Source organism: Lonchura striata, chromosome 2 (genome assembly GCF_050655825.1).
Source record: "Lonchura striata isolate lonStrDom1 chromosome 2, ASM5065582v1, whole genome shotgun sequence".
In the NCBI taxonomy this organism is placed as follows: Eukaryota; Metazoa; Chordata; class Aves; order Passeriformes; family Estrildidae; genus Lonchura; species Lonchura striata.
Window position 1 is genome coordinate 156608728 of NC_140704.1, and position 9491 is coordinate 156618218.

A 9491-nucleotide genomic window follows, 5' to 3' on the forward strand; every position below is an offset into this window, starting at 1 on the left:
TGGTACCGACACCTTCACCCGGTACCGACACCTTCACCCGGTACCGACACCTTCACCCGGTACCGCCATCCCCACCCGGTACCGCCATCCCCACCCGGTACCGCCATCCCCACCCGGTACCGCCATCCCCACCCGGTACCGACACCCGGTACCGGCACCTTCACCCGGTACCGACACCCGGTACCGCCATCCCCACCCGGTACCGCCATCCCCACCCGGTACCGACACCCGGTACCACCATCCCCACCCGGTACCGGCACCCGGTACCGGCATCCCCACCCGGTACCGCCATCCCCACCCGGTACCGACACCCGGTACCGGCACCGGCAGCGCCGGGGCCCGGGAACGGGACCGCGGCACCGGCCGGGATGGGACCCCCAAATTTGCATATGGAAATCCCTAATCTGCATATGGAAATACAAAATTTGCATGTGTAAATACAAAATCTGCATATGGAAACCCCGGATCTACACCGGGACAGAGAGAACCGGGACAGAGCCGGGACAGGACCGGGAGAGAACCGGGACAGAGCCGGGACAGGACTGGGACAGAACCGGGACAGGACCGGGACAGAACCGGGACAGGACCGGGAGAGAACCGGGACAGGACCGGGACAGAACCGGGACAGAACCGGGACAGGACCGGGACAGAACCGGGACAGGACTGGGACAGAACCGGGAGAAGACCGGGACAGGACTGGGACAGAACCGGGAGAGAACCGGGACAGGACCGGGAGAAGACCGGGACAGAACCGGGAGAGAACCGGGACCGCATTCCCGGTCCAGTCCCGGTGCGGTTCCGTTGTAGTCCCGGTTCTACCCCGGTGCTGCAGTCGGTCCCGGTCCAGTCCCGGTGCGGTTCCGTTGCAGTCCCGGTCCCGGCCCGGTTCCGGTGCGGTTGCGTTTCTGTCCCGGTGCGGTCCCGGCTCCAGTCCCACTGCGGTTCCGGTTCTAGCCCGGTGCTGCAGTCGGTCCCGGTTCTGTCCCGGTCCTGTCCCGGTGCAGTCCCGGTTCCAGTCCCACTGCGGTTCCGGTTCTACCCCGGTGCTGCAGTCGGTCCCGGTTCTGTCCCGGTTTTGTCCCGGTGCAGTCTCGGTTCCGGTCCCTCTGCGGTTCCGCTGCAGTTCCGGTTCTGTCCCGGTTCCGGTCCCATTGCGGTCCCGGTGCAGTCCCGGTTCCGGTCCCATTGCGGTTCCGCTGCGGTCTCGTTGCAGTTCCGGTTCCATCCCCGTCCTGGCCCGGTTCCGTCCCATTGCGGTCCCGGTCCCGGCCCGGTTCTGTCCCGGTTCCGGTGCGGCGGGCCGGGATTGGCTGGCCCCGCCGCCGGCCCCGCCGCCGCCCGCCCCTCCCCGCTAAAACGGCCCCGGTTCTGTCCCGGTTCTGTCCCGGTTCTGTCCCGGTCCTGTCCCGGCCCCGGGCCGGTCCTGTCCCGGTCCTGTCCCGGTTCTGTCCCGGTTCTGTCCCGGTCCTGTCCCGGTTCGGTCCCGGTTCGGTCCCGGTTCCGGTGCGGCGGGCCGGGATTGGCTGGCCCCGGCACCGGCCCCGGCACCGCCCCTCCCGCCCCCGCCGTTAAAATGGCCCCGGGCGGGCCCGGCCCGGCAAACATGGGCGGGCGGCGGTGAGCGGCGGCACCGGCACCGGGACACCGGGGACAGCGGGATACCGGGACAGCGGGGATGGAGGGGACAGCGGGATACCGGGACACCGGGGACACCGGGGACAGCGGGGATACCGGGGATGGAGGGGGGACACCGGGACACCGGGGACAGCGGGGACAGCGGGGACAGCAGGGACAGCAGGGACAGCGGGGATGGAGGGGACACCGGGACAGCGGGGACAGCGGGGACACCGGGGATACCGGGGACGGAGGGGGGACAGCGGGACACCTGGGACAGCGGGGACACCGGGGATACCGGGGATGGAGGGGGGACACCGGGACACCGGGGACAGCGGGGACAGCGGGGATACCGGGGACAGCGGGGACAGCGAGGATACCGGGGATGGAGGGGACACCGGGACAGCGGGGACAGCGGGGACAGCGGGGATACCGGGGATGGAGGGGGGACACCGGGACAGCGGGACAGCGGGGATGGAGGGGGGACACCGGGGATACCGGGAGGACAGCGGGGACAGAGGGGGCACCGGGACAGACAGGCGGGACACCGGGGATAGAGGGGACGGGGGGGGACACCGGAGATACCGGGGGATGGAGGCGACAGCGGGGACAGCGGGGGGACACCGGGACAGACAGGCGGGACACCGGGGATAGAGGGGACGGGGGGGGACACCGGGGGGATGGAGGCGACAGCGGGGACAGCGGGGGGACACCGCGGATGGACGGGGGACACCGGGGACACGGCGGCGACACCGGGGATAGGGGACAGAGGAGGAACGGGGGGACACCGGAGGGACACTGGGGGGACACCGGGGGGGACAGAGGGGACACCGAGGGGACACCGAGGGGACATCGCGGACACCGGGAGGACAGGGGGGACACCGAGGGGACACACCGGGGACACACCGGGACACGCGGAGGTGGCAGCGGGGGGGTCCTGGCGGCTCTCGGGGTGTCCCGGGAGCCGCGCGGGGATTTTGGGGACCGGGGGGGCCTCAGGGTGGCACCGGGGGTGACAATGGGGACAACGGCACCGGGGGTGACAGAGGGGACAACGGCAGCGGGTGGCACTTGGGGACCCGGGATGGCACCGGGTGGCACCGGGGGTGACAATGGTGACAGTGGTGACAGTGGTGACAGTGGTGACAATGGCACCGGGGGGGTGACAGTGGTGACAATGGTGCCAGAGGTGACACCGGTGACAGTGTCCCTGTCCCCGGGGGGAGGTGACACCGGTGACAATGGTGACAGTGTCCCTGTCCCCGGGAGGTGACATTGGTGACACCGGTGACAATAGTGACAGTGTCCCTGTCCCCGGGGGGAGGTGACACCGGTGACAGTGTCCCCGGGGGGAGGTGACACTGATGACAATAGTGACAGTGTCCCTGTCCCTGGGGAGGTGACACTGGTGACACCGGTGACAGTGTCCCTGTCCCCGGGAGGTGCCACCGGTGCCACCGGTGCCCTGTCCCCGGGGGGAGGTAACACTGGTGACACTGGTGACACCGGTGCCAGTGTCCCTGTCCCCGGGGGGAGGTGACACCGATGACAATGGTGCCAATGGTGTCCCTGTCGCCGGGAGGTGCCACCGGTGCCACCGGTGCCCTGTCCCCGGGGGGAGGTGACACTGGTGACACTGGTGACACGGGTGACAGTGTCCCTGTCCCCGGGAGGTGCCACCGGTGCCACCGGTGCCCTGTCCCCGCAGGCTCCCGGCTCTGGCCGCTCTCACCGTCCTGCTCCTCGTGGCCGCCGCGGCGAGCGATGGTGAGGGGGGGGCGGGGGGCGCCATTCTGGGGGTCCCGCGGTGCCACCCCCGGTGCCACCCCCGGTGCCACCCGGTGCCACCCCCCTGTCCCCGCAGGTCCCCCGGGTCGCCTGGAGGTGGCGCTGTCGGGGGAGGGGCAGAGCCCGGGTGAGGCCGGGGGGGAGTTGGGGACCCCCCGAATTTGGGGGGGTCGGGGGGGGGGTTTGGGGACACCACGGGGACATCGTGTCCCCCCCAATGTCCCCAATGTCCCCAATGTCCCCAATATCCCCCCAATGTCCCCAGTGTCCCCCAATGTCCCCCCAATGTCCCCAATGTCCCCAATGTCCCCCAATGTCCCCCCAATGTCCCCCCAATGTCCCCAATGTCCCCCAATGTCCCCCAGTGTCCCCAATGTCCCCCCAATGTCCCCCCAATGTCCCCCCAATGTCCCCAATGTCCCCAATGTCCCCAATGTCCCCAATGTCCCCAATGTCCCCAATGTCCCCAATGTCCCCAATGTCCCCCAATGTCCCCCAGTGTCCCCAATGTCCCCAATGTCCCCAATGTCCCCAGTGTCCCCAATGTCCCCCCAATGTCCCCCCAATGTCCCCCCAATGTCCCCCCAATGTCCCCAATGTCCCCAATGTCCCCAATGTCCCCAATGTCCCCAATGTCCCCAATGTCCCCAATGTCCCCCAATGTCCCCCAGTGTCCCCAATGTCCCCAATGTCCCCAATGTCCCCAGTGTCCCCAATGTCCCCAATGTCCCCAGTGTCCCCAATGTCCCCCCAATGTCCCCAGTGTCCCCAATGTCCCCCAATGTCCCCCCAATGTCCCCCCAGAGCCCCCCGGGCCCGCCAGGCTGGAGGCGTCGGGAGAGAGTGAGTGGGGACCCCCCCGGGAGCTCCAAACCCCCCCGGACACCCCAAAAAACACCCGGGGACCCCAAAACCCCCCCAGGACACCCCAAAAACTCCCCGGGAACCCCAAAATCCACAGGGGAACCCAAAACCCTCCTGACTCCACCTGGGACCCCAAAACCCCCCCAGGACACCCCAAAAACTCCCCGGGAACCCCAAAACCAAACGGACACCCCAAAAACGCCCCGGGGACCCCAAAAACGTCCTGACCCCCCTGGGAACCCCAAAAACACCCCCGGACACCCCAAAAAAGCCCCGGGGGACCCCAAACCCCCCCGGAACCCCAAAATCGCCTCGGGGACCCCAAAAACTCCCCGGGGACCCCAAAAACCTCCTGACCGCTCCGGGACACCCCAAAAACCATCCTGGGGACCCCAAAAACTTCCCCGGGACCTGAAAAACCACCCGGGGACCCCAAAAAAGCCTCCGGGGACCCCAAACCCGCCTCAGAGACCCCAAATTCCTCTTGACGCCCCGGGGACCCCAAAATCTCCCCCGGGGACCCCAAATTCCTCCTGACCCCCCCCAGGTGATCTCAGCACCCCGGCACAGCTGGGCAAAGGTAGGGGCACCCCAAAAATGGGCACCCAAAACGGGCACCCCAAAAACGGGCACCCCAAAAATGGGCACCCAAAACGGGCACCCCAAAAACGGGCACCCCAAAAATGGGGATGGGGACCCCAAAATGGGGATGGGCACCCCAAAATGGGCACCCCAAAAATCGGGTTAGGGACCCCCAAAATGGGCACCCCAAAAATGGGGGTGGGCACCCCAAAAATGGGGATGGGGACCCCAAAATGGGGGTGGGCACCCCAAAATAAGCACCCCAAAATGGGCACCCCAAAAATGGGGGTGGGGACCCCAATAATCGGGTTAGGGACCCCCAAAATGGGGGTGGGGACCCCAAAAATGAGCACCCCCAAAATGGGCACCCCAAAAATGGGCACCCAAAAAATCGGGTTAGGGACCCCAAAAATTGGAACGGGCACCACAAAAATGGGGGTGGGGATCCCAAAAATGGGGGTGGGGACCCCAAAAATGGGCACGGGACCCCCAAAAATGGGCACGGGGACGCCAAAATTGGGGTAGAGACCCTAAAAATGGGGACAGGGACCCCAAAATGGGGGTGGGGGTCCCAAAAATGGGGGTCGGGACCCCAAAATGGTGGTGGGGACCCCAAAAATGGGGATGCAGATCCCAAAATGGGGGCCGGGACCCCCGAAATTTAGGACAAGAATGTCAAAAATGGGCACGGGGACCCCAAAATAGAGATGGGGACCCCAAACCGGGGCCGGGGACCCCAAAAAAGGGGGTGGGGGGCCCCAAAATGGGGGTGGGGGACCCCAAAATGGGGGTGGGGACCCCAAAATGGGGGTGGGGGACCCCAAAATGGGGTGGGGGACCCCAAAATGGGGTGGGGACCCCAAAATGGGGGTGGGGGGTTCCAAAATGGGGGTGAGGGACCCCAAAAATGGGACGGGGACCCCAAACCGGGGCCGGGGCCCCCCCAATCCCCTCCGCGGTGCCCCCCCCAGCTGTGACGTCACTCGCCATCCCGGGGTCCCCGCTGGCCCCCGAGCCCCGGGACCCCCAAATTGGGGGCGGCTCCAGCCCCGAGAGCGGCTCCGACAGCGCCGCCCCCCGCGGGGCGCCCCCAGGTCAGGGGACCCCGAATTGGGGAGGGGGCCCGAAATGGGGGGGGCCCGAAATGGGGAGGGGTCCCGAAATGGGGAGGGGGTCCCGAAATGGGGAGGGGGCCCGAAATGGGGGGGAGGGGTCCCCAAAACGGGGAGGGGTCCCGAAATGGGGAGGGGGCCCGAAATGGGGGGGGCCCGAAATGGGGAGGGGTCCCGAAATGGGGGGGGGTCCGAAATGGGGGGGGGCTCCCCAAAACGGGGAGGGGGCTCAAAGTGATGGGGGGGGCCCAAAAATGGGGGGGGGGGGGCCGAATTGGGGAGGGGGTCCCGAAATGGGGAGGGGGCCCAAATTGATGGGGGGGGCCAAAAATGGGGGGGCCCGAATTGGGGAGGGGGTCCCGAAATGGGGGGACCCCGAATTGGGGAGGGGGCCCGAAATGGGGAGGGGGTCCCGAATGATGGGGAGGGGGTCCCAAAACAGGGAGGGGGTCCCAAAATGGGGAGGGGGCCCGAATTGGGGAGGGGGTCCCGAAATGGGGAGGGGGCCTAAAGTGATGGGGGGGGCCCAAAAATGGGGGGGGCCGAAATGGGGAGGGGGTCCCGAATGATGGGCGGGGGGTCCCCAAAATGGGGAGAGGTCCCAAAAGTTGGGGGGGGTCCCCAAAATGAGGAGGGGTCCTCAAAGTTGGGGAGGGGCCCCGAAGTGGGGAGGGGGCCCAAAAGTTGGGGAGGGGTTCCCGAGATGGGGAGGGGGCCCGAATGATGGGGGGGGCCGAAAATGGGGAGGGGTCTCAAAATGGGAAGGGGTCCTCAAAATGGGGAGGGGGCCCGAATGATGGGGAGGGGTTCCCAAAAGTTGGGGAGGGGTCTCCGAAATGGGGAGGGGGCCCAAAAGTTGGGGAGTGGTCCCGAAAGTTGGGGAGGGGGCCCCGAAGTGATGGGGAGGGGGCCCCAAAATGGGGAGGGGGTCCCAAATGGGGAGGGGTCCACAAAGTTGGGGAGGGGTCCCGCAAATGGGGAGGGGGCCCAAAGTGGGGAGGGGGCACGAATGATGGGGGGGGGCCGAAAATGGGGAGGGGTCCCCCAAGTTGGGGAGGGGGGTCTCGATAATGGGGAGGGGTCCCTAAAGTGGGAGGGGTCCCCGAAGTTGGGGGGGGGGGCCCAAAATGGGGAGGGGGTTCCAAATGGGGAGGCGTCCCTGGAATTTGGGGAGGGGGTCTCAGTTTTTTGGGGGTGTTCTCTGGATTTTGGGGAGGGGTCTCTGGATTTTGGGGGGGGTCTCTGGAATTTGGGGGGGGGTTCTCTGGATTTTGGGGAGGGGTCTCAGAATTTGGGGAGGGGTCTCTGGATTTGGGGAGGGGTCTCTGGAATTTGGGGGGTGGTCTCTGGATTTTGGGGAGGGGTCCCAAAAGTTGGGGAGGGGTCCCTGGAATTTGGGGAGGGGTCTCAGAATTTGGGGAGGGGTCTCTGGATTTGGGGAGGGGTCTCTGGATTTGGGGAGGGGTCTCAGGCCTCACTGTCCCCTCCCCCCCAGGGCCCCTCTCCGATGGCCCCGCCCAGTCCAGCGAGTCCGAGGAGGGTGAGACCCCAGACCCAAATTAATTAACCTCCGAGACCCCAGACCCAAATTAATTAACCCCGAGACCCCAGACCCAAATTAAATAACCCCCGAGCCCCCAGACCCAAATTAATTAACCCCGAGACCCCAGACCCAAATTAAATAACTTCCGAGCCCCCAGACCCAAATTAATTAACCCCGAAACCCCAGACCCAAATTAAATAACTCCCGAGCCCCCAGACCCAAATTAATTAACCCCGAGACCCCAGACCCAAATTAAATAACTCCCGAGCCCCCAGACCCAAATTAATTAACCCCCGAGCCCCCAGCCCCAAATCCCGACCCGGGGATCCCGGGGGTCCCCAAAGCCCCCAGCCCCAAATCCCAACCCGGGGGTCCCTAGAGCCCCCAGCCCCAAATCCCGGCCCGGGGGTCCCGGGGGTCCCCGGAGCCCCCAGCCCCAAATCCCAACCTGGGGGTCCCCAAATCCCGACCCGGGGGTCCCTAGAGCCCCCAGCCCCAAATCCCGGCCCGGGGGTCCCGGGGGTCCCCGGAGCCCCCAGCCCCAAATCCCAACCTGGGGGTCCCGGGGGTTCCCAAAGCCCCCAGCCCCAAATCCCGACCCGGGGGTCCCGGGGATCCCCAAATCCCAACCTGGGGGTCCCGGGGGTTCCCAAAGCCCCCAGCCCCAAATCCCGACCCGGGGGTCTCGGGGGTCGGGGTGGCCCCGCCCTGTCCTTGTCCCCAGGGGGCGCTGGGGACACCGGGGGGACATGGGGAGGGGACACCGGGGACATTGGGGGGTGACAAAGGGGGTGGCCACGGGGACAGGGGGACACGGGACAGGGTGGGGACACGGGACACCTGGGGGGGGTTGGGGTGACAGGGGACAGGGTGACACGGGGTGGGACGGTGCTGGGGACAGAGGGGACCCAGGGGGGACCCAAAGGTGACAGAGGGGACCCAGAGGGGACAGAGGGGACCCAAAGGTGACAGAGGGGACCCAGAGGGGACCCAGAGGGGACCCAAAGGTGACAGAGGGGACCCAGAGGGGACAGAGGGGACCCAGGGGGGACCCAAAGGTGACAGAGGGGACCCAGAGGGGACAGAGGGGACAGAGGTGACCCAGAGGGGACAGAGGGGACCCAGGGGGGACCCAAAGGTGACAGAGGGGACCCAGGGGGGACAGAGGGGACCCAAAGGGGACCCAGGGGGGACCCAAAGGTGACAGAGGGGACCCAGAGGGGACAGAGGGGACCCAAAGGGGACCCAGAGATGACCCAGAGGGGACAGAGGGGACCCAGAGGGGACCCAAAGGTGACAGAGGGGACCCAAAGGGGACCCAGAGGGGACAGAGGGGACCCAGAGGGGACAGAGGGGACCCAGAGGGGACCCAAAGGTGACAGAGGGGACCCAAAGGGGACCCAGAGGGGACAGAGGGGACCCAGAGGGGACAGAGGTGACCCAGAGGGGACAGAGGGGACCCAGGGGGGACCCAAAGGTGACAGAGGGGACCCAAAGGGGACCCAGAGGGGACAGAGGGGACCCAGAGGGGACAGAGGTGACCCAGAGGTGAGCCAGGTGACAGAGGTGACATGAGGTGGGACAATGTTAAGGAGATGACCCAGAGGTGACCCAGGTGGCCCAGATGTGACCTCACTGTCCCCGCAGGTCTCTGACGCCGCCGCTCCCGATGGATTCTCCCGTGGGACCTTCCACGAGTGTCCCCAATGTCCCTCCCAATGTCCCCAAGTGTCCCCCCATGTCCCCAAGTGTCCCCAATCTGTCTCCCCCGATGTCCCCAAGTGTCCCCGCGGTGTCCCCGGGCCGGGGGGCCCTGGGGGTGGCCGCACCCCCCCGTGTGTCCCCCCGAGCCCCCAACCCCAAATAAAAACCTGCAGAGCCACCGGAGGGACACTGGGGACAATGGGGGGGATATTGGGGGGGATTGGGGACATTGGGGGACATTGGGGACATTGGGGACATTGGGGGGACATTGGGGACATTGGGGA

At 66.8% G+C, this 9491-nt stretch overlaps 1 protein-coding gene across 2 annotated transcripts; it reads left to right on the forward strand.

The window, feature by feature from the left end:
* The first annotated feature begins 1563 nt into the window (after positions 1-1563).
* LOC144246325 (uncharacterized) lies at positions 1564-9385 on the forward strand. 2 transcript variants are annotated; one of them, XM_077783512.2, is made up of 8 exons: positions 1564-1617; positions 3323-3381; positions 3479-3529; positions 4207-4245; positions 4814-4846; positions 5820-5942; positions 7456-7500; positions 9151-9385. In XM_077783512.2, exons 1-8 carry the CDS (start codon positions 1574-1576, stop codon positions 9156-9158), a joined length of 402 nt encoding a protein of 133 aa, XP_077639638.1. In that variant the 5' UTR covers positions 1564-1573; the 3' UTR covers positions 9159-9385. The 2 variants fall into 2 exon arrangements, with proteins under 2 accessions (XP_077639638.1, XP_077639656.1); XM_077783530.2 differs by lacking the exon at positions 3479-3529 and having other exon boundaries at positions 1570-1617.
* Positions 9386-9491: the final 106 nt, after the last annotated feature.